The sequence below is a fragment of the Gopherus flavomarginatus genome, chromosome 22 (genome assembly GCF_025201925.1).
Source record: "Gopherus flavomarginatus isolate rGopFla2 chromosome 22, rGopFla2.mat.asm, whole genome shotgun sequence".
Classification (NCBI taxonomy): domain Eukaryota; kingdom Metazoa; phylum Chordata; order Testudines; family Testudinidae; genus Gopherus; species Gopherus flavomarginatus.
Genome location: NC_066638.1, coordinates 11,539,507 through 11,564,517, shown reverse-complemented (window position 1 = coordinate 11,564,517; position 25,011 = coordinate 11,539,507). Strand labels below are relative to the sequence as shown.

General features: G+C 47.0%; 1 protein-coding gene and 3 non-coding genes across 14 annotated transcripts in view; all 4 read right to left on the bottom strand.

Moving 5' to 3' along the window:
* Window positions 1-24,119, bottom strand: part of RCC1 (regulator of chromosome condensation 1) — a 29,619-nt gene extending 5,500 nt beyond the window's left edge. The window contains exons 1-9 of one of the 11 annotated variants that reach the window (XM_050932042.1): window positions 24,005-24,119; window positions 23,007-23,039; window positions 22,012-22,044; window positions 20,987-21,017; window positions 4,729-4,813; window positions 2,895-3,082; window positions 1,525-1,704; window positions 1,347-1,443; window positions 519-641 (exon numbers count right to left, since the gene is read on the bottom strand). In XM_050932042.1, coding sequence (XP_050787999.1) covers window positions 519-641; window positions 1,347-1,443; window positions 1,525-1,704; window positions 2,895-3,082; window positions 4,729-4,801 — 661 coding nt within the window. In that variant the 5' untranslated portion in view covers window positions 4,802-4,813; window positions 20,987-21,017; window positions 22,012-22,044; window positions 23,007-23,039; window positions 24,005-24,119. Of the gene's footprint in view, window positions 1-518; window positions 642-1,346; window positions 1,444-1,524; window positions 1,705-2,894; window positions 3,083-4,728; window positions 4,814-7,347; window positions 7,407-19,971; window positions 20,046-20,986; window positions 21,018-22,011; window positions 22,045-23,006; window positions 23,040-24,004 lie in introns of those variants that run through there. The other 10 variants (XM_050932043.1, XM_050932044.1, XM_050932045.1 and 7 more) reach the window with 10 other exon arrangements.
* LOC127039314 (small nucleolar RNA SNORA73 family) lies at window positions 21,150-21,355 on the bottom strand. The gene has a single exon (XR_007770944.1). It is a non-coding gene; the product is annotated as a small nucleolar RNA SNORA73 family (small nucleolar RNA).
* LOC127039316 (small nucleolar RNA SNORA73 family) lies at window positions 22,166-22,372 on the bottom strand. The gene has a single exon (XR_007770947.1). It is a non-coding gene; the product is annotated as a small nucleolar RNA SNORA73 family (small nucleolar RNA).
* On the bottom strand, window positions 23,158-23,364 carry LOC127039315 (small nucleolar RNA SNORA73 family). The gene has a single exon (XR_007770946.1). It is a non-coding gene; the product is annotated as a small nucleolar RNA SNORA73 family (small nucleolar RNA).
* Window positions 24,120-25,011: the final 892 nt, after the last annotated feature.

Genomic DNA, 25,011 nt, shown 5'->3' with positions numbered 1-25,011 from the left:
GAGCTAGCGAGGGGCTGCCCCGTACCCTTTTCTCACTGTCAGAGGAGTCAGCTTGTATGAGGGGGCCTTGCCCACGCAGCCCGCCCTCCGGCAGTGTTGCAAACCCACCCCCCTGTCTCTGATCTATCCTGTTTCATTTCCACCGCTGGCAAAGAGTCACTCAGCCAGCCCCCCGGCAGGACACCAGCTCATCTCCCCAGCTCGGGACCGAGCGCGCCCACCTGTTACGTGGTGGGGGTGTTGCTCCCAGGGCGGGAGGGAGCATCAGCAGCGTCTGTTTTAAAAACACGCTGCGCAGCACGGTCACATGCCAGGGAGCTTAGCTCCGGTGAAAGGACCCTGGAGACTGCAGCCCAGCCAGCTTCTGTGCCTCCCTGCCCAGCGAGCCCATGTCCCAGTCTGGCTCGGGGAGGACGTCAGTGTCTATACCCCCACCCCAGCCTGTAGTGCCTTAGCCAGCACCGGCTCAAGGGGCCCCACAAGCACATATCCCCCTCGCGGCGTCACAAGCGACTCACGTAAACCTTTCCTTCCTCCCCGGTTGGCAAAGAGCTCCGGCACCCTTCCCAGCTGGCCCTGCTCGCCACAGCCACACGTGTACAGGTCCCCGTCTGCGGTCAGCAGCACCAAGTGATCGTTCCCTGTGGGGACGGAGACAGGGCTAGCACCAACCTCGGGACGCCAAGTCCCTTGCGGCGTGCCGGCCGCTGGTACCCCTGCCCCGGGCCAGCAGCACGGCTGGGTAATGCTGGGAGACTGCCGGAGAACAAACCTCGCATGTAAAGAGCCCCAGAGGTTTCACACCCTGCACTATCTCTGGGACAGCAAGAGGACAGTTTCTATTGGCGCCGAACGCTAAACTCCCTGTGTTATTTCCTACATTACTAACCACGGGCGCTAAGCCACCTCTCCCATCTGATTCCAACCCAAACACTGACATTAGCTGAGTTCTAACCACCCCAAAACAGTGGCACCAGAAACATTAACACTAGAGTCACTTATCACTCCCCATCTGTGCTGTGGAAAAGTCCCTTACCTGCCCTGCCTCAGTTTCCCCATCACGGAGAGGGATAATACTCCTACTCCGCAAGGATTCGTTAGTTCCCATTTGCAAAGTATTTGCAGAGAGACTGCACCGAGAACTATTACTATGAACGGCCAGTCGGGGGGGGTAAGAAAGGAGGCAAGCGCTGGGCTGGTGGAGGGAAGGGAATAGCCTTCTGCAGCTGGTAGAAAAAGATCAACTAATCCGGTTTATTCTGAGCCTGATTTTGTCCCGGCTGCCAGAGCAGGGTTAGTGGCTTGTCCGTCAGCCTGAGTCACCTGTGCACCGAGCCCTCGCTCACCTGAGACTATTTTAAGGACGGGCACCCCTAGCTGCAGTGGCACCGGAAGGGCACTCTTCTTCATGGGCTCCAGCAAACCGATGACTCCATTGTTATCCTGGATGGAGAGAGAGAGACGTTGAATGGCAAAGCCCGGGAAGACGCAGCAGAGCTCCCCAAGCCAGCGCGGCCCGCGTACCCGGAAAGAGCCCCAGAGGAAGACCCTGCCGTCCTCCGTCAGCGCTGCTGTGTGACTGTCGCCGGCAGACACCTGCACCACCTTCTCCTGCAGCTCCACCAGCCCCGGGGTGGTCTCCGAGCCCTCCTCGGAGGTGTCGCGTCCCAGGGCGCCTTCGTCGTTGCAGCCAAAGGAGTAGATCTGGAAATGGAAACATCTCACGGTGGGAAAGGGGCCCAGAACGAGGACGACAAAGCTGGTGCAGGAGAACCCACCTGGCTCTAATGACCACGCGCAGAAAGCAGCTGGCAAGGAGCCGCCAGCTCCCAGCCAAGGGGGACGTCTGCGTTATCCTCAGCTGGACTTTCATCTCAAAGCACGTTAAAAGTCAGAGGCTTACAAGGAAACAGTCACTGCTGGGGGCGGGGAAGCCGACATGCCGCGGCGTACTGGTGAGGATCAGGGGACTCTGGGCAAGCGCCCCCTCTCCTGGAAGGTATTAGGAGACCTTTAATGTCCCTGCAGGACAGAAAAGACCATGTGCTTTCCAAGATCTCACACAAGAGGATCTGCCTGGGGGGCACTGAGCCAACTCCCATTTGATGCTCTCTGAACCCCAGACTCCGGTTACGGAGCTGCCTCGCTCTCTGGCGCAGAGCAGACCAGTTTGCCATCGACTCACAGCAGAAGTTACACGGAGCGGCTAGTAAGCAGAGAAGTCTAATTGCTGCCTTCACGGCACGTGCCCCAAACGAGGGGGAAGAGAGCTCCACCCAGCCTGGCAAGTTTCTCCCTGGCAAGAATTCATTAGATTTGCTCAATCACAAGGAAGGCAGCAATGGAACCAGATGGAGGGGACCTATGATGAAGCAATGCTGTGTGAACCCTGAGCTCTCCTGTGGCGCTGCTCACCACCGGGCCAGACACGATACGACGTTAACGGCCGGAGCTGTACAGCGACAGGTCCCCCCTGCATGGTTCACGTCGAACCCAGGAATTTTACCAACTCACAGTGCCTTCGCTGCACGCCACAATCTGCTGCTCAGAGCGAGGGACCCCAGGACAGCCCCCACCTGACACTCCAAGCATCCAGGCTCTGACCAGACACTCTGGAAGGTCAGAAGGCTGCAGAGTGAGATCACTGTAACGTGCTGGCCCTTTAATCAGAGAGGCTCTGGAGCAAGGAACCTGTTTGGGGGAGATTCCAAAGGGTTCTGACCCACGGCCAGCTGCCTCTGCATAACAAGAGTAATTAAGACAGCGCTTACAGTCTAACATGGGAGTCAATTTGCTCAACGAGTCACCCAACTAAGCACCCCCTCCTCCCGTTCGATTTCATGGCCTCGCTCCTTTCCGGCGATCGGACTCGGCTAAAGCTGCCGTGTACTCACTTTGCCCGTCTCGCTCAGGCAGACGGTGTGCATTCCCCCTGCTTCTGCCTGGACGATCTTCTCGGGCAGCTGCACCAGGGCTGGCCTCTTCCTTTCCATCACATCCTCTCCCAGGCCCAGCTGCCCGACGTCCCCCTGACCCAGCGTCAGCACCAGTCCAGGCTCCGTCCGGTGTGATGAATGGCTGACTGGAGCACAGGTGACAGAGGGGGAAAGCACTTGATAAGCGAGAGGCCAGATTCACACTCACGCAGTATCACGGCAGGCAAGATGTCTTTTCCAAAGCTCCCAGAACAAGGGGCAGGCTCAGCAGCGGACAGCTACCGCACTGGCCTTTCCACTGCAACCTGCGCTGAGCTGATGAGACGAAAGTCCCAATCCAGCCCTCCATGGGGCTCCACCTACAATTCACAGGCGCTGCAGCAGGTCAGAAGCAGGGCTGCGCATGGGGAAAGGAAGCCCAGCCCCTAGCACAAACCACACAGGAGGGTTCATATTTAAGCAGCTGCAAGCCTGGACTCGTGGGGTTCTCCTGCATCTGACTCGCCGATAAGACTTGGGCAAGTCAGCGCACGCCCTGCCTTGTTCAGAGTCACCATCCGTACAATGGGAATACAACTCCCCCTCCTCCAAGACGGGGGGAAGGATTCAGAGCAAACTGCTTTGAGATCCTGGGGGGCAGGTGCTCTAGATATGTTTGGGTCTTTAATATTTAATCCAGGGTTTCTCAACCTTTTCGGGCTGGCAACCGCTTATCCTACATCAACATTTTTCACAACTCTCCTCCCGCGCTTACATCTACTATTAAAGCGAGAGTCAAAAAAGACCCTAGCGATGTTAAGCCTATATCATTTCTCGGCATGCGAAGGAGGCGCTGACAAAGAATACTTGACTTTGGAGAGTAAGGCTACATGGGGAGTGAAATGATCTTTACTTTAGATTGTAATTTAGTCTATCGCATGCCGGAATGCAGTGAAAAAGTGAAAGCTATTCACATGTAGTTAGAGTGAAGAGTAAAGAAATCTGTCACTTCGGGGCAGCATCACTCAGCATTCTCTGTGGTCCTCAGTGTCCTCCACACAAAGGGAACTAACCAACTAGAAAGCAACAGACCCTCTAATCACAGCATCCCAAGGCACAGCCAGAACACACTTCTCATCCACAGAAACCTCCCAAGCATGAATTGAAAATGGGATCTTAAAAAAAAAAAAAATTAGAAGTCTCCCGCCATAAAGCAGAATCGCAAAGCACAAACTCCACCCCCGCCATCCTTCCCTGTTGTTAACCTCACGCACAATACAAAAGAGAAACAACCCAACGTGTGCAGGGAGTCGAGAGCTCTGGGAAAAGGGCAATTTACAGAACTGAACGTGTCTGGAAGATGCCATTTCTGATGCTGAGCAGCAGCGAACTCCCATTGAATGATAGGGAGCAAGCAGAACCAGAAAGCCTGCAAAACAGGGAGAGGAAAAAGTCATTTTGGCCTTGTTCCCAATGGGATTTGTCCCAGTTGCTGGCATTGGTATTCAGCAAAATGACACAGCTGCATCTGTTTAAACTCTAGTGTAGACGGACAAAGCCACAATCTACATCCATGGAGCAGTGATCCTGGTTCCAAGCGGGGATAAACTGTCCTGGCGCATATTGTGGCTTGAAGCTGTCTACCTAGGGGTCGCACCAGTGTGGATGCCCTGAAGGCTGAAAACTGGGCAAATCCTCATTATAGACAAGGCCAAGAATCGTCAGACTGTGATCCAACTAGTCCATTACCCCGTCTCTCACACCAACGTTTCAGAGGAAGGTGCAAAACCCGGAAAAAAAAAAGCCACTTTACCTTTAATCTTCTTCCTCTCGGGAGACCCTTCTTCTGGTGTCGGGCTCGTCTTTGCAGCGCGCTTTCCCGGCATATTGCTGTAGAGCTAAACAATTGAAAACACTCCACGTTAAGACGTTCATTAACCCAGAGTCTGGGAGAAAAGCGGGAAAATTGCACAGCACAAGCTTTGGAAGTGACATTGTTAAGTTCTCCCCAATCCTCTCTTTTCTAAGTCACTGACGCTGGGGTTTTGCAAGCGAGATGAAAGTGAAGTGGGAGTTGGGTATCTAACTACCTTATCCCACTGTTAAAATCCCACTGTGACATTAAAACCACCCGGAATTTTTAGACTCCAATTTACTTTTCTCCATTCTACCCACTAATCCACCGTGGTTGCAGTTGTGAACTCCCAATCGTTCATCCTCACGTCAAGGCCTCTGCTGGTAGATGAGATCAATTCAAACGGTCACTCCAAAATCCAAATTCCCTGCTCGCTCAGCTTTCGCTTTCCGAGGAAAATCAAAAGCTATTAGAAAGTTAAAGCCCCGAACTGTTTCATGGCTCTGTTTCCCAGAAATGCTGCTTTCTAGTCCCTCGCCACAGGAGAGGTCAGAGACAAAAACTGTCCTGAGTCCTAAAAATGCCCATTAGCCCGTTACAACAGTCCATGAGATGTGAAAATCGACATCTGAAAGCCTAAGAGGAAGATTCAGGAGGAAGGTGATGTTAAAGAACCAAACAGCCCAGTACTTCAAGAGTCTACTTCTGCTTTCCAGAATCATATTTTTTGTTATAATTTTACAGCCTGATCCTACAACTCTATCTAAAAATAAGTGCAATCAGTGGTTCTCAACTGGGGTCCAGGGGCCCCTGGGGGGCCACAAGCAGGTTTCTGGGGATCTGCCAAAATAAATCAGAGAGCATGGCTGGCATTAGATTCACTAGGGCCCAGGGCTGAAAGCTAAAGTCCAAGTCCCACCAGCCGGTACTGAAGCCAAAGCCTGAGCAACTTCGCTTCGTGGCGTGGGACCCTAGGCAACTGCCCTGCTTGCTACCCCTTAATGCTGGCCCTGTTTTTTAATCGACTGGATATGCAGAAAAACAGTTGTGGTACAGGTGGGCCATGGAGTTTTTGTCACATGCTGGGGGGAGGCCACAGACCAGAAAGGGTTAAGAACCCGAGTGCAATACCACACACACAAGCAAGGGCTGTAAGAAGGAATCACTGGACTTTAACAACTTAACAAAAGCTTAACGTGACACTTCAGGATTTTAAGCAAAACATTTAGGATGCATTTTAAAAAAAATTCAAAACAATATTTGTTGTTTAAAGAGGCCCAGGCAGAGTTGCCAACTCAAACACTGCAATATTGTGCAAGCAGTAAGAGACAAAGTGAAACTGACTAGAAACTCAAGGGAGCTTGGTTAGTCAGTTTTCATTGCCCAGGCTAAGCCAAAAGCAGAACGTAAACAACGAATAAAGTGTGAAAAGGAGATTCAGTTTTTCCAGTATCCTTAGTTTTCACAAAGTAAGATGTTATTAGCAACACAGGTGAAAAATAGAAGGTTTCTATAATATAATGATTTTATGCTGCATCCCCTTTCATGTTTATAAAGTGATTTGAGACCCCCAAGTATAAGGTTATATACACAAAGTGATATACTCTAAGACACCTGCATCACCAATACAATACAGCACCATTTTAGCTTGCTTGGCGTCTTCCATGTAAAATCTGTTCTCAGTCTTACTAACCCGGCTACGTGAGTTCCATACAGCACAAAAATCGTGCCACCCACTGCTGAAATGCAGCTAGATCTGGGGTGGAACGTGGCCATCATGCTTTCTCCGCAGTGACCATTATTTGAAAAAAAATTGTGCAAAAAGAAAGCCGTTCAGATGGCACGTGGAGAGGAGCAGGAGTAATCCAGGCTTCAAAGATGCGACAAGGAAGTGCAATGCAATGTGCAAGCCCAGCTACCTTTGCCCACATGCGGAGTCATGGCTGGGTGACTCTCAGGACTAGGCGAGCGAGGCAGCGGCTTTTACTGCACCTCACACACCTTGTCTCCTAATATCCTGTGATCAGCAAGGCCACAACAACCCGACCTCCAGCCCTGGCAGCGCCACCCCACAGACGCCTTTCGGGAGACACCCAGAGAATTACACACGCCCCCTCCCAACCTGCAGGAATTGGGGGCCTGATCGCCCCCCGCCCCGCTCCGCTCCGCAGGGAGTCGGGACAGGTCTGTACCCGCTGGCACCAGAGCCCCCCTCCCCCCTTGCACTATTCCCCGCGCGCGGCGCTGCACGCCCCCCCCCCGGGGTTTGAAATTCCCGCGCTGACCCGGGCCCGCAGCGCCGCGCTGGAGGAGGGGGGGAGGGGGCTGCGCGAGCGGCTCCCGGCGAACGTTCGGGGCGCGCGGGCTGACACTCGGCGTTCCACGCGTGGAACCTTCGGACACGGCCGCGCGCCGGCGGCCACGTGGGGCCGGCCCAGGCCTCGCCCCCCCCCCACTGGGGAGGGGGAGCCGCAGAGCCCGGGGGCGGGGATCGGTCCATTCCCCCCCCCGCGCCGGGAGCCCCGCTTCCCCCTGGTTACCCCGGGGGAGGGGGGGAAGCAGCACCGGGGCGCTCACCTCCCTGCTGCTCCGCCACCCCGGCTGGCCCGCTCCGTCCTCTCTGCCCCCCCACCCCCCTGCCGCCGGCGCATGCGCGAGGAGAGCCCCGGCGAGAGACAGAAAATGCTGCTAGCGACCCCTGCTGGCCAGTGCGCGGAAATGCCCCGGGGGGGGAGTCGGGGTGCACTGGGGCCAGGGCAGGGGGGCGCGCTAACGGCCCCGGTTGCAGCGTTGGGGGGCATAAGCCATGTCAATGGGACTCACTCGGCGGAGGCAGCGCGCTCCCAATCGTGCACCTGGACCGGCAGCCAGACCCCGCTGGAGAACCGCGGACAGACCCCAGGGGCGGGATCTGCTTTGTGCAGATGCAATTGCAGCCGCGGGCAAATTCTGCGCACACGCTGAACTTTAGGGTCCGGTAGTTGAACTCCAGGGGCCTCATCACACGCATGACATTAAGCGCATGGCCAAGTGCTGACAGGCTGCACTGTGCCTGTAACCAGCAGCCACACCTGTACTGCAAAGGACTGACATTATTCAAAGGGACAGTCTTCCAGAATTACTATTTTGCTGGCTTGTGTTGCTTGTCAGCTGTAACTTTTGTAACTTCTACTCAATGTCATTTCCCCAAGCCCAGTGCTGCAGTCCCCAGGGCCCCGACGCCGAAAAGGAAGGTTTCTTTTTTTGAAATGCTCCCACTGGAATTTGGAAACATTTACATTATTTTTATCACTCATAGTGCTGTAGAAATATTAACTAGTCTGCACATCTGCCTTCTATTGGCCCCAGTTTACTGAGAGCAAACTGGGCTATGGTGAGGTTAGATGATGTCCCAATGCCACTGCTAATGGCAGATCTATGAGGCATTACTGCTTCCTGTGAGGCAATCATGGACTGTCTTACTATACTACCGTGTGTTTTACACCAGTTTTGCAATGCCTGGGACTATGCTTTAGGTTGGCTACAAACAGCAATTATAATCTGTAGGCTTTAGGATTGACTCAATTGCTTTTTTTAGGACAAGTTCCTGTGCATTTGTTGCTTATGGATGACACAAGCAGAACAAGTTTCCTTCCCCCTCCACACCTTTTGCAGAGCACACATTTATCCTTGGTAGCTCACACACGTAACTTTCCTAGCATAGTGGGTGCCCTATATAACATTTTCTTGTGACGGTAATTCACATTAAAAAGTCAACTCCTTTACTATTCTGGTGCAAGACAAACTATAACCCTATCCCCGCGCTGAGATCTTAAAGCATACAAATGGCATCTTGGAGGAAATCACAGTAATTTGGCTTGCAAGTTGCAATAGCCCATTTCTCTCCTAATCCTGTATAACAGTATTTTCCTGTCAGGTGGGGGAAGAGGAAAGATGTGAAACAATCAGCGTAAGCATTTATGTCACGAGCGTTCGGGGTAACTGCTCACCAGGTTTTGTGGCACAGCCTCACACTCCCCACAGCAGGCATTGCAATTTCCCATCAAGTTCCCTTAAGACTATAAAATGTAAAGCTGCATGGACAGATTTTGTATGGAATGGACTGATGCCTAGTGCTCAGAGTTGAAAACCACTAGGCCTAAACTGGCCGTGAATAAATTTAGGCTGGAAATTAAGATGTCCAACCGTCAGAGGAGAGAGGTTCTGCAGCAGCCTTCTACTAGAAGTGGGGCAAACAGCCTAACTAGTTGTAACATAGATCTTGATAAAGTTATTACAGGGATGACAACAGGATAAGGACTGAACTCAGCGACCCAGGAGATTCCTTCCAGTCCCATGTTCCTGAGTCAAAATTCCTACCCCCTGTTGATTACTGTGGCATCGTCAATCATTTCTATGTCTCACTTCCCCCTAGTTCCGAAAACACGGGAACTACATGCCAGTCTCACAGGAGCGTTGTGAGGATTAACTAACTCTGGTAAAATGCCCTGAGGCCTTTGGTAAGAACTAGAACAGCCCAAAGTCATATTAGTCATAATTCAACAGAAACTCAGTATGTTCTAAAAGGCAGCACAGAGGCTGTAGCAAGGATTGTCCGAACAGGTGTTCAGGCAACATGGCTCCATAACTATTACACACACTGCACTGCAGAGCTGAGTCATGCTTCACTTTAGGGCCCTGTTCGCAGGTCTGTTGCAAAATGCCCTTGCTTACTTAAAGGGAAGCCATTTTAATGCTCTGGCTGGTCTGCAAATATTGAAGCAAGATGTTCACTTCTTCTAAGCCAAATAAAAGCAGCATGTCAACTGTGTTAAGGAAGCACAATCTAGGGCAAGAGCCTGTTTAAACACAGATTTTGTAATGTGGATGAATTGTCAGCCCGGTTGAAAACCACTTTGCCCTACGTGATAAAGATAGCTACAGGGCAGTGTGGAGGAAATATCATGAGAAATGTTTCCTAGCCTAGGCAGAGAAAACCAGCATCAATTGTAAGCCTTTTGGGGCAGACATCATCTTTTTGGTTTGTGTTTGTACAGCCCCTAGCACCATGAGGGCCTGGTCCATAACTAGGGCATCTAGGAGGCATGGTGCTACAAACAGAAAATCATATGCATGGTTTGAGAGCAATTTAAACGCAACGAACCATGTAAAGTCTGATGCACTGAAGTGGTCTTCAACTGTTTCAGGTTTCTCCTGACAGTTCAGGTCCCCATGTAGTCAGGGCCTTTCAGCCATGGGTCCATCAGCTCCAAATCCTACACAATCACAGTAGAGAACTTCCCCCACTCTGCAGTTAACTTTTGAGAGCCTGACTCCATGGAACTGCCCTGCCCTGAAGGTTTAAAATACACTTTGATCAAGCTTTGTATTACTGCATTTGGATGCTGTCTCAAGTCTCATCCCCATCACACATTAGCTTGGTAGTGGGTACTTTTGAGACATCCAAAGGAACTAAAAGAATGCTCAGACCCACATCACCCCTGGCTCAAGCCAGTGCTTTAAGGTTCCCCTTCACCTTATAAAAGCCATTCCTCAGAACATTAGATTTAATAAATTCGGATATGCACAGCCTCGGTGATCAAAACACTAGGTCAATTTTCTGGTATATTTCACCTTGGACAATAGTACTTAGGTATCTCTACAAAATAACCAGTTTGTATTTCTGCCTCTCCTAGTAGCTTGCTAGTATCTTGGAACGTATCTTTAGCCTTGAGTGCAGCATGGATGTCTTACCAGAATTTTGCTGAACGACACTAAACTTCTGTTCACTTCAGCTCTCCAGTTTATTCTGCGTTCCTTAACATTTAGACTGTTTTCTAAGGAATGTTTTTCCTCCTTTAAAGTCACTATCATGACAAAACCCCTGTTTTCTCTTACCCACACCACTAAAATCTCAAGCTATTAAAACTTACTTTAAAGATCTAGTTTGCACAAGTCTCATGTCATAACTACTCCTGTCACTTATGAGAAGGATGGAAATTAGTTTCCATTGCTCATATCATGCTTCAACAATCTTGTTATTCATACAGCAGGGGGATGGTCAAATCCTCACCAAAAACTATTTCATTCAAGTCATATAATGCCATAGGTATTCATGAGAGACAAGGTGGGTGAGGGAATCTTGGACCAACTTCTGTTGGTGAGAGAGACAAGTGTCTGATCAACCCAGAGCTCTTCTTCAGGTATTCATGGCATTTTACAGAGAAAAATGTAGGTCTCTGTCACAGCATTAGCAGAAATATTTTCATTAAAGTATTACTAATGCTATGTTTTGCAACAAAAAGTTGGTAAACCCTACACTTTGGGTCTGATAATGACCTCTTAAAAGCCCACCCTGGGCAACCTGGTGGCTAGGAGCCCTATTAAGGAAGTTGACAAGCAAGGTTGCTTCATAAGTCCAACAACCACATCTGCTGGGATTTTCATCAGCCACTTTAGTATCAAGGAAGCCTCAGATTGGTCTATTCAGTCCTGACGAATTGATACCACTGGAGATGAAAGAGTTAATCCCCAGCCATCCAAGGACACAGGGAGAATCTAAGTGCATAAAGCTATTTGTATGAAACACGAGAAGTCACCAGGTGTTCCTGAGTTTCACTCTGAGTGAATGGAACATTTAACCAGTCACGTCACTGAAGGACAGACCAAGATCCAAGCACCACTGTTTAAAAGATTTCAGAGTAGTAGCCGTGTTAGTCTGTATCCGCAAAAAGAACAGGAGTATACTTGGGGCACCTTAGAGACTAACGCATTTATTTCAGCATAAGCTTTTGTGGGCTGTAAATCTGTTAGTCTCAAAGGTGCCCCAAGTACTCCTGTTCTTTTTACTGTTTAAAAGCAATTCGTTTATTAGCCATACCGCTGAATCCCTCAGACAGTGTCCATAAGATTCTTTATGAAGAGATATTGCAGACTTTCCTTAATACACTACACATGGGATCTTAGCCTCTCAACTTCCCACCCTCTCCTAGTACCTAAAATGCAGTATGACCTGGATTGGGGAGCCCACTGGAACATTTCTATTTCTTTCCAGTTAACATCCCTGACATTTTTCCTGATTTACTAAAGCTCTGTCTAAACTAGGAGTGTGGGTATGCTGTTCGAACACATTAGCTAGTGATCTAGAAGTCTAGTGTAGACATGGATGAGCGGCCAGCGCGCGCGCACACACAATAAATCATTTGAAAGCTTTTTATGTCTACTTTAAGATGAGGTATGACATGAAGCTGCCAAGAGGTGCCGTTACTACAGAAATAACACATTAAAATGATCACTTTTAAATATTTGCAGGTTTCTGTTAGTTTAATGACTCAATGCATTACTTCAAAACATAACATTGGATTTGTGACTTTAAAGCATCTCAACAATAATTTAAAAGGTGAAATAAACTCTAATTATAAATGTGTACAGGTATCATTGACATAAAAAGAGCTGGTGACATTTCTAGTCAACATCACTATCTGGATCACCATTATGATCTCTGTGGAGAGTGCATGGGTTACTGTTAAATACTATGCACTTGGGCAATTGAGCGGCACCTTCTGTGAATGTCTTCTGAAGGATGATACTCACTGCTGGCTGAACTATGGGCCTCTTTATCTATCAGCCGAAGGACAAATTCCTGCACCAACTGGGGCACAAAAGTAGCTGATCTCTGTAAGTTACAATCACCTGTCTTTGGATAATATTCCGAGGCTTTCATTTTCGCTATTTCAGACCGAAGGATTGAAGCAGCATTATACAAAACCACTTGTTCGTTTGAAAGCCGATCATCAGGTTCACTCGCTGGAAGCCCAACCAAAAACCACTCGGCTGACTTAAGGGCCTGCTTCAGGTTACTAGAAGCTTGGATAGCGTCAGCTAATGTTATCGCGCTGCATAGAACAATGGTAGACTTGCCTTGTCCGTGCTGTGCACGGAATGGAATTGCAGACCCACAGTGTTTTACTAATCTTGCCTATAATTTACTACTGGAATAACTTGCAGTTCCTATCTCTGAGGGAAGTAGGGCTTTGTATCTTTGAAGCAGCTTGGATAGGAGAAGAGCTTTCTTGTTCTCCATAAGATCATTGTCTATCTCTTCAATCAGCTGATAAAATGCAATGTCATAAGGTGACTGCATTGTTGATTGTTTTGCTTTAAGATTGGTTTTACTCAAGTAGGAAGAAATGCATGTTGAGTGATAAACGGCCTCCTTAGCGATCAAGTCTTCCACCGATACTCTGCGCAACATGTCAGCATCTCCTCTTTGAAGGGCCGCCTCCCTCAGATTGGCTGCTCTCTCAAATGATTCTATTCTATGAAGTTTCTTGTCTCTCTTATGTGTTTTTCTCAGGCAAACAATGCAACAAGAACTGGAGGATGTGCTTATAGACTCAGATGAGCATGACGCTCTCTGATCAGATTCAGAGTCGGTTTTCCTCCCTGGGTTCAACATAACTCTGACGTGCCAAATTCGACTTGCTTATGTATTTCTGAAAGCAACCCCTGTGATAGAGGATTGGTGGCACAGCGTCTAAACTGGAAAACTCACCCAGTAGCCGTCAATACAATTCATCTCTCCTGGCTTCTGCTGCCAGCATCACAGAGTTCTGGCCAGCGCTGGTGGCTTTTGACAGTTTTGCATTCTTTTGATTTTCTTGACAAACACCACATTTTTCAAAGTTTGTGGACAGTCTTTTTTTCTTTGATCTAAGCTTTAAGGGGCTTGTATCCTCCATGTCTTCACATACCGTAACTGCCATGTAGAGGTAAAATTCCCAAAGTATATTGTTAGCATTGCTCTCACCCTTACCACTATTTTTCATTTTCTACTAGTATACAAACTTGTGCTAACTTGGATCTAAATTAATACAAAAATTACCATTTTTGCTTAGAGAGAACTTTGACTGAAGCCCCACTGAAGCTGTGGATTGTCATCTGTAACACTAATACTGACCTGTGCATAAGTGTCACTGAATTAAAAAACTAATTTCTAGAATATTTCAAAGACTAGTACTGCATGCATATGCAACTACAGATTCAAACCTTCTGCCGTGCAGACTAGATGCTACATTGTATGCACACTGGCATACCAGTGAAGAAGCATTAAATTATGAATTCAAATATTTATATAAGACCGGCCATACTGGGTCGGACCAATGGTCCATCTATCCCAGTATCCTGTCTCTGGCAGCAGCCAGTGCCAAATGCTTTAGAGGGAATGAATAGAACAGAGCAATTTCAAGTGATTCATCATCCCCCGTCATCCAGTCCCAGCTTCTGGCAGTTTGGGATTTAGGGACACCTGAAGCATGAGGTTGTGTCCCTGACCATCTTGGATAATAGCCATTGATGGGTCTAGCCCACATTTACTTATCTGATTCTTTTTTGAACCGTTATACTTTTGGCCTTTACAACATCCCACAGCAATGAGTTCCACAGATTAACTGTATGTGTGTAAAGAAGTAATTTCATTGGGTGACTCCTAGCTCTTGTGTTATGTGAAGGGGTAAACAACCCTTTCCTATTTGCTTTCTCCACATCATTCATGCTTTTATAGACCTTTGCATATCCCCCTGACCCCTTAAACTTAGCTTTTCCAAGATGAACGGTCTGTCTTTTTAATCTCTCCTCATATGGAAACCGTTCCATACCCCTAATCATTTTTGTTGCCCTCCTCTGTTTTCCAATTCTAGTATCTTTTTAGTGGTGGTGTGACCAAACTACATGCAATATTCAACATATGCGAGTACTGATGGATTGATCCAGTGGCATTATGGTATTATCTATCCCTTCCCTAACGATTCCCAACATTCTGTTTGCTTTTTTGACTGCCACTGCACATTGAGTAAATATTTTCAAGGAACTATCCAAGATGAGTCCAAGATCTCTCTCTTAAGTAGTAATAGCTAATTCAGACCCTATCATTTTATATGTATAGTTGGGATTATTTTGTCCAACGTGCATTACTTTGCATTTATCAACACTGTATTGCATCTGCTATTTTGTCACTCCATTTTGAGAGATTCTTTTGAAATTCTTCAGTCTGCTTTGGACTTAACTATGTTGAGTAATTTTACATCATCTACAACTTTTGCCACCTACCTGTTCCAAATCATTTACCAATATGCTGAACAGCACGGGTCCCGGTACAGATACCCCCTGTTCATGTCTCATTGCTGAACACTGATCATTTATTCCTACCCTTTGTTTTCTTTTACTCAGTTACTGACCCGTGAGAGGTCCTTCTCATCTATCCTATAGTATTGTGGGACTGGAAGGAGTCTCAAAGGATCTTCTAGTCCAGTCCCCCGCACTCAAGGGAGGATTACTTAATAGCTAAACCATTCCAGACAGGTGTGTGTCTCATCTGTTCTTAAAACCCTCCAGTGATGGAGACTCCACAACCTCTCTAGGCATTTTGTTCCAGTGCTTAACAACCCTGACAGGACTGTTCCAAACTATACCCCCCTTACTGCAATTTAAAGCCCATTGATTCTTGTCCCAGCCTCAGAAATTAAGAACAATTTTTCACCTTCCTCCTTGTAACCTTTTACATACTTGAAAACTGTTATGTCCCACCTCAGTCTTCTCCTCTCCAGACTAAACCAATCTCCTTTTTCTATTTTTCCGCATAGGTTGTTTTCTAGCCCTTTAATCAGTGTTGCTGCTCTGGACTTTCTCCAGTGTGTTCACATCTTTCCTGTACTGTGGTGCAGTTTAATGATACTCCAGTAGAGGCCTCATTAGTACGGAGTAGAGCAGAAAAATTACTTGTCTTGCTTACATCACTCCTGCTGTCAAGTATCAGAGGGGGAGCCATGTTAGTCTGGATCTGTAAAAGCAGCAAAGAGTCCTGTGGCACCTTATTAGACTAACAGACATTTTGGAGCGTGAGCTTTCGTGAGTGAATACTTAGTCAGATGCACTCCTGTTGATTAATCCCAGAATGATGTTTGCTTTTTTTGTAACACTGTTATATTGATGACTGATATTTAGCTTGTGATCTACTAATAACCCCCAGCAACCTTCCCACAGTCCTCCTTACTAGGCAGTCATTTCACATGTGTGCAATTGACTGTTCCTTTCTAAGTGGAGTACTTTGCATTTTTCCTTACTGAGTTTTATCCTATTTATTCCAGACCATTTTGATCCAAAGCACTTACCCATCCCAGTTTGGTATCATCCACAAACTTTATAAGTCTACTGTTTGCGCCACTATCTAATCATTTATGAAGATATTGAATAGAACTAGATCCAGGAGCAATCCCTGTAGGACTCCACTCAATATGGCCTTCCAGCTTGACTGTGAACAACTCTTTGGGAAGTTTTCCAACCACCATATGCACCCACCTTATAGTAGCTCCATCTACACTATGCCTCCTTACTTTGCTTAAGAGTCTTTGGTGAGAGACCTTATCAAATGCTTTCTGAATGTCCAAGTACACTATATCCACAGGATCACCTTTCTCCTTCAAAGAATTGTAATAGAGTGGTGAGGCATGATTTCCCTTTACAAAAGGCCTGTTGACTCTTCTCCCACATTACATGTGTATGTGTTTGACAACTTTGGATGAAACAATGGTTAAGAACAATCTGCCTGGTACTGAAGTAAGGCTTGCTGGCCTGTAATTGCCAGACCTGCCTCTGGAGCTTTTTTAAAAATAGACTTTACATTAACTATCCTCCAGCCATGTGGTAAAAAGGCTGATTTTAGTGATCCTTCCCTACTGACTCCTCAGTCTGGGACCATTCCTCAGATATTACCTAAAAAGGAATGGCTGGGGTGCAGGGATCGCCCCCAAATCTTCTGCAGTGAAAACCAACTAAATGTAGCTTCTCTGCAATGGTCTGGTCTTCCTTAGTACCCCCCTTTAGTGGTTCCTGCTTCTCTATTAAAAGAAACTATTTACTTCTACTCATGCACAACCTTCACTGGGGGATTGATCTAGCCAGCCAATTTCATCCAAATATAGAAAATCAGAGGTATTCACCATTTTCACTAGATATTAAGCAGCTTCATCGTTCCTGATGAAAATATCAGCCTATGCAAACCCAATAAAAGTCTTAATACGTTGTCATTGGATGGGTTAGACTCAAACAACACACTAAGATGTTGCAATGAACAGTAAAAACTGTTTTCAGGGCTGCTGGAAGTGTTTCTGGAACTGTGCAAAATTTGATAGTGTTGTAGCTGTGTTAGTCCCAGGATACTGGGACTTCCACAGGTTAACTGTACGTGTGTAACAAAGTGGAGGAGTTAATTTTTCTTGGACTAACTTGTTAGTGAAAGAGAGGCTTTTGAGATACACTGACCTCTTTTCAAGACAAAGAGCTCAAAAGCTGGTCTGTTTCACCATGCAGAAGTTGCACCAAGAAAAGATTCTCTCATCTACCTTGTCTCAAAAATGACTCATTAAGGTACCACTGTTTCGCCTCACCTACAGGCTAACAGCACCACTGGGGGATTGGTCCTGCTTTGAGCAGGGGGTTGGGACTAGATGACCTCCTGAGGTCCCTTCCAACTCTGATATTCTGACTCTATGACAGTTCCTCATCTAAATATAAGCTTTCAAATGATATAGGATAGGGGCAAGTACATTAAACTGCACAAACAAGGCCCACTCTGCAGCACTGCCACACATCTAAAAGGCATGTACTAAGCTGAATTAAAGCCTAGGATGTAATTAGCAATTCAACAGATTTAGGTAATACAGTCAATGGAACTTTTAGAATGTGTTATCCCAGGGATTCTCAACCTTTTTCTTTCTGAGGCCCCCACAAAATGGTATAAAAACTCCACGGAACAGCTGTGCCGCAACTGGCTTTCTGCACAAAAGAGCCAGGGCAAGCATTAAGGGGTAGCAAGCAGGGCAATTGCCTGGGACCCCAACAAAGCTATGTTGCTCAGGCTTTGGCTTCAGCCCCATGCAGCAAGGCTTCAGCTTTCTGCCCTCGGTCCCATCCCAATGAGTAACTCTAGCCCTTTTGAAACCTGCTCACGGCCCCCAGGAGGTACAGATCCCTGGTTGAGAACCACTGTGTTAGCCAACATGTTATAAACACCACACCATAATAATCCTAGACTAGGCAAACCTGGGTTAAGTCTACACTGACAAAAATAAGACATGTGACTCACGACGAGTAGTAGTTTTGGAAAATGTAGTGAGAACAGGTTACAGAATGTGGTGAGATGAAATTTTACACACATTTGAGTCCTCTGTAGATCAATTTCCACCACTAATGCCACCCCCACATGTAGATCCCACTGGTATCTGTGGCAGGGTGGACTGATTTAAACAAAGGCAATTTAAAGCATGATTTAAATCACCCAGTGGAAAGCCTGTTTAAATGACTGATTTTAATCAATCTTTCCATTTGTATTTCAGTTATTTTCTAAAGAAAGTTGATATAACCATTAAAACATGTTTTCAAACTAAACAGAAAAGCCTTTACACCAGATTTGGTACATCATTCTCATTAACTAGAATAGTACGCTATAAGTAAACATGTATTTAAGCAATTATATAGTTTAATATTTTCAAATTTTTAGTAATTTATAGTCCGTTTTTAGTACAGCAAATGGTGGGTGATATTAATTACTTATTTACTAATTAAGTATACAAGATTTGTGTCAAACTGCGTTAAATGGTAACTGAAATTTTAAACACAAAACAGCATGTACATTTTAGTTTTTATTAACTAAAACAAGTCCTTAATACAGTACACAACCTATTGTGCCATATCTATAAAGTTTGACCTCAGAAGCAAGGTTTTCCCGTTCCTTTCTTTACATAGGAAAGCAGCCTTTAAAAGTTTTTGATAGAAACTTATGGATTCAGTATATTTATTAAAATGTTTGACATTATTTTAAATTTAGGGCTTAACATACTTTGTATTAAACTCAGATTTCATTTAATAGATTGAGAAATTACAACTGAAACAGAAAAGGGAATAAAAGATACTATCCACTCAAAAAAACAGGAGACCAGGGCAGGAATGTGAAGAGGAAATGTAGGGATCCTGCTGAAAAATGGATCCAAAAGAGAACTCAAATATAGAACCTGAAAGAGTGAACCCTGTTATAAGAATGGGACAAGATCCTTTTGAAGGTCACGAACCATGGAAACCCTAACATCACCTGCCAGGAGATTCCACTGCTGTAGTCTGGAGCCCAACAGCTCTGCCTTACTCTTGGGTAGTTCCAAATCCCTGACAAGGTCATTCAGTTCACCTTGTGTTATGAGGTATGGTTCAGAGGAGGATGGGAGAAAATGTGGGTCCTGTGACACTGATGGTTCAGGACCAGAAGTTTCATCCTCTTCCTCATCTGACTCAAGTGAGAATGATTCTGGTGCATCAGGAACCGGCAGTCCTTCTCCGTGGGGTACTGGGCGTATAGCTGATGGAATGTTTGGATAATGCACAGTCCACTTTTTTTTCTTTGACACACCTTTCCCAACTGGAGGCACCATGCAGAAGTAACAATTGCTGGTATGATCTGTTGGCTCTCTCCAAATCATTGGCACTGCAAAAGGCATAGATTTCCTTTTCCTGTTCAACCACTGGCGAAGATTTGTTGCACAAGTGTTGCAGCATATGTGTGGGGCCCACCTCTTGTCCTGATCTCCAATTTTGCAGCCAAAATAAAGGTGATAGGCTTTCTTAACCATAGTGGTTATACTGCGCTTTTGTGATGCAAAAGTCACTTCGCCACAAACATAGCAGAAGTTATCTGCACTGTTCACACAAGTACGAAGCATCTCTGCTCACTTTGGCTAAACAGAAATGTGTCCCTTTGCAAAATCAAACACTGACAAATAAGAGAGCAGGACACTGTATGATTTCTAGAGCTGATATAGGGCAATTTGTTCAGCAGAGTGATGTAAGCTTCGTTATGATTGCATCATCCATGACTTCTAGGAATAACATGATGCAATTCATATCATGTATGATGCAATACCAGCTTCAGATTGCATCACTGTTTTGCCTGAAAAGCAAGTACTGTCCAAACCCAGTCATAGATTTACTCATAGATCCAGTCAAAGATGTATTTTAGTCATTTCTGGTTTAAATTGAGATCCCTTCCCTTTATAACTCACTTATCCTCCGCCATTCCCAAGTCAAGGGTCGTATATACTGACCTAATAGCATATCTTGAAAACTAAAGCCAATCAACAATTTTAAGCATCATTTTCATTCTCAGTGACCCAGAATTAGTAAAGTTGGACTACATTTATTTCAGAAGCATTTTGGCTGTAGAGCAGTGTTATCCAGCCGCTTCTTCATTTTACCTGGAGAAAGAATAAAGCTAGGGGTCAGTGGTTTTGTTTTACTGGATTTTCCTAGGTATTTTAAACAAAATATCACAGTGTTAGTCAGAGACAGGACAGGGTCATGGTTAAAGCCTATGACTAATCAAGAGACCTGCCTTATTTCCCCCTCACTCCTTCCCTTCAGTAGTATCAGGCTAATGTTGATTTTTCACAGAGAACATAGCTAAGTTGAATTAAAAAATAACTACAAATCTTGATAAAAACGCAAACATGGAAGTATCAATGATTTCCAAAAAGTTACAGCTGTATTGTAGGGATGCCACTCCCTCTCACTTTGCCATGATAAGCAGATTGAATTATGACCCCCAACCCCACAGCTATGGGAGACTACTTCATAGGTGTCAAGATCCTCTCTGCTTCAGGATTCCTGTCTTCTATTGCTCCGCTGCACTACGCAAACTAGCCAGCCTCAATCTCCTATAACTTCCAGTAGGGAAGACAAAGTCTCAAAAATGAGAGATTATTTTTTAGGTCACCTTAATTCATCCTCAATTAATTTAAACAGCATGGGAACAAACTGAGCATATATATTCTAGTGTGCAATCAAAGCCCCGCAGCAGTGATTTATGCAAGCCCCAGATTCTCATGCTTTTCAGCAAGGCTAGTTTCTTCTAGTTTCAATTTCCTCATAGCAAGTTATAATCTACATTTGAGGACCACACCATGGTTACACAAGTTCAGGTCCAGTCTATCCCAAATGCCTTAGAAGCTACAAGTCTTGAAGGCTAACCTTCTGGTGGCTAAACAGAGTCATGTCACTGTAGCTATCCAGAGAAATTAAACTTTTATGCTGAACTAAGATATTTTACATCTGATTCCATACAGCTCTTGATAGCTGAAAACTACAAGAAAATCTACATATCTATGAACAAGTAGTGGACAGTACACACTACACTCACCTTTTCAACTGATGCAACATAGCATCTGAAGCTAGAAGAAAACAAAGTTGGCAGATGAGTTGATGATTCATCCCTATAACATCATATTTCCTTACAGCTCACTGAAATGTGTTTTAACACTCATATCTACAAGCCTGGCAATAAAGAAGCTATCTAATTGATGCAATGTCTCCTGCATGGTTTATCTCCTCAGTCACAGTCCAAAGACTCAGAGAAGCAGTAGGAATATGCAGGCTGCAGACCAGAGGCCCGGCTTGATCTCCAACGTCGTGGAATGGGACTATACGTCATGGAGCCCGAAGGCCTACGCTCCCGTACGCCACACGGGCAGAGCCAAGAGAGAGCAACTTCTCCGGATACCCACGTTGGATTGAAATAATGCACTCTAGCACTGTTTTACACTAGTCCATACACAGGTGAACTACTCACCCATTTAGCTTCCCAGATGCTAAACTTTACTGAATTCCAACCCCCCCCTCAATGCAGTGGCCCCAAACGCGCAGTGCATCAGTTACTAGACAGACCTTTGACCAAATGGACCACATAAAGGCTGTTTTATAAACACTGAAATGGGGTGATGTAGGTAAACTAGAATTCATATTTGGTCTATATCAAAATGGAAATTATTATGGACCAGAACAAACATCTATAGTCAGCCACAAAAAAGGCAAAGGGACTACAATATAGCTTCTAGATTTCAATTATACAAAACCATATATGCACTGGGAACACTGCTGTTGACACAAGATTTCAAATATACCACTCCATGCTCCCCCAAGTCTGATCCTGCAGACACACAACAGAATACTCCTTTGTGGTGAGAAAGTAGGATCATCACTTTTAGTTATAAGCAAGTTGAACTTTGTTATCCTCGCTCAGCCTTCTACATCTCCAGGATTCCATGTTATTTTGGGTAAACTGCGCTCTCATGCAGACCCAGCCCAAGCGTGCAAGACAACAATGCTACGGAGTGGAAGGGGACCTTTATGAACACACAGTAAGTTATAAGTGATACAAGTTCTCACCTTGTGGGCAGGCATGCGCTGCTTGCCAAGCTGCTGAAATAGAAGCAAACAACATGTTAGAACAACTGAGTGAATCCCTGCTCAGTCTGCCTAATGCAGTTTGATGGGATTGCAAAACATGGCTTCCCAGAGTGAAGAAGCCATCTAGGTAATGTAATGTCTCCTGCATGGTTTATCTCCTCAGTCATAGTCCGAAGACTCAGAGAAGCAGTAGGAATATGCAGGCTGCAGACCAGAGGCCCAAGCTTATTCTTCAACGTCATGGAATGGGATTATACATCATAGAGCCCGAAGGCCTACGCTCCCGTACGCCACACGGGCAGAGCCAAGAGAGAGCAACTTCTCCGGATGCCCACGTTGGATGGAAATAACATAATCTAGTCCATACACAATTGAACCCCCTTAACCTCCCAGATGCTAACCTTGACTGAATGCAGTCGCCCAAAAAAATGGGATGATGTAGGTGAGCTAGAATTCAGTGGAAATTTGTATGGATCAAAATAAACACCTATCGTCAGTCACTGAAAAAGAAGGGACTACTATATAGCTTCTAAATTTCAATTATTATACAAAATCATATATGCATTGAATTATAGAATATCAGGGTTGGAAGGGACCTCAGGAGGTCATCTAGTCCAACCCCCTGCTCAGAGCAGAACCGACACCAACTAAACTGAGAACACTGTTGCTGACACAAGATTTCAAATATACCACTCCATGCTCCCCCAAAAGCCTGATCCTGCAGACAAACAACAGAGTGCTCTTCTATTGTGAGAAAGTAGTTTCACCACCTATCGCTTTCTAACAGGGGCGGTCCAGATTTAGTTAAACTTCACTATCCTTGCTGAGCCTGCTACAGCTCCAGGATCCCATTCTACTATGGGGAAACCGCGCTCCCACGCAGACCCAGCCCAAGTGTGCAAGACAACAATGCTACGGAGTGGAAGGGGACCTTTATGAACACACAGCAAGTTATAAGAGATACAAGTTCTCACCTTGTGGGCAGGCATGCGCTGCTTGCCAAGCTGCTGAAATAGAAGCAAACAACATGTTAGAACTCAGTGAAACCCTGCTCAGTCTGCCTAATGCAGTTTGATGGGATTGCAAAACATGGCTTCCCAGAGTGAAGAAGCCATCTAGGTAATGTAATGTCTCCTGCATGGTTTATCTCCTCAGTCATAGTCCGAAGACTCAGAGAAGCAGTAGGAATATGCAGGCTGCAGACCAGAGGCCCAAGCTTATTCTTCAACGTCGTGGAATGGGATTATACGTCATAGAGCCCGAAGGCCTACGCTCCCGTACGCCACACGGGCAGAGCCAAGAGAGAGCAACTTCTCCGGATGCCCACGTTGGATGGAAATAACATAATCTAGTCCATACACAATTGAACCAGTCACCCCCTTAACCTCCCAGATGCTAACCTTGACTGAATGCGGTCGCCCAAAAAAATGGGATGATGTAGGTGAGCTAGAATTCAGTGGAAATTTGTATGGATCAAAATAAACACCTATCGTCAGTCACTGAAAAAGAAGGGACTACTATATAGCTTCTAAATTTCAATTATCATACAAAATCATATATGCATTGAATCATAGAATATCACGGTTGGAAGGGACCTCAGGAGGTCATCTAGTCCAACCCCCTGCTCAGAGCAGAACCGACACCAACTAAACTGAGAACACTGTTGCTGACACAAGATTTCAAATATACCACTCCATGCTCCCCCAAAAGCCTGATCCTGCAGACAAACAACAGAGTGCTCTTCTATTGTGAGAAAGTAGTTTCACCACCTATCGCTTTCTAACAGGGGCGGTCCAGATTTAGTTAAACTTCGCTACCCTCGCTGAGCCTGCTACAGCTCCAGGATCCCATGCTATTGTGGGGAACCCGCGCTCCCATGCAGACCCAGCCCAAGGTGCAGGACAGCAATGCTGGGGAGGGGAGGGGGACCTCTACGGACACACAGGAAGTTATAAGGGAGACGAGTCCTCACCTCGTGGGCCAGGAGCGCGCTGCCTGCGAAGCTGCTGGAAGAGGAGGAGGAAATAACCGGTGAGCACCGAGCCAGTGGAGCTCCCCCACGCCCCCGGCACAGCGCGCGGCCTCCCCCTCCCCCTGCGAAAGGCCCCCGGGCCGGGCCGAGCCCCAGGCTCCAGCCTTGCCGCCCCCCAGGGCCCGGGGCTCCTGCGCTGCATGCGGGGCTGTCCCAAGGCCCCTGCAGGCGCCAGTCCCCCGCCCGCCCCCATCAGCGAAGCGGGCCCGCGAACAATCACGATCCCCGCCGGCCGCCGTCCACGAGCAGCCCGAACCCCCTGGGCCCAAGCCCGGCCTCCCCTTCGCCGGGGGCGGGAAAGGAATCCTGACCCCGCTGGGCCGCCATCCCCTTCTCTCCCTCCTGCAAGGCACACGACTCACGCACGCGCACCACTACCCCACCCACTCCCCTCCGGTACGGTACCCACCTCGCTCTGAGGGAAAAGAGCGAAGAAAGCGGGGCAACGAGAATTTATAGCGCCCGGGGCACGACGGGAAGAGCTGGTCCAGAGCGCATGCGCTGCAGCGGTAAGCCGGAAACGGAGGGGGCTTGCGTCGCTCGGGGCGGGCCCAGCGCAGGTGAGCGGCAGCCTGCGGCGCGTGCGCTGCGCTATAGCGATCCGGTCGGGGGCGTTGGCTCCCTGAAGCGCATGCGTAAATCCCAGGGCGGTAGGCGGCAGACGCAGGCAGCGCCCCCTGCAGGGGCGCCCTCTCCCTGCCCGAGGCCAGCGGGGGGAGGGGCAGTGGAAGGCAGGACTACACGGGGGGGGTGGGAGGGGGTGTCACCCTTTGCCTCAGCCAGGGGCTCCTGCAATAAACCTGTAGGTGGCCTTGGGTGACCAGACAGCACGTGGGAAAAATCAGGGGTGGGGGTAGGGGGGTAATAGCAGCCTACATATTAAAACAAAACCCCAGTCAGGACTGTCCCTATGCAACCGGGCCATCTGGTCACCCTAGGTGGCCTCC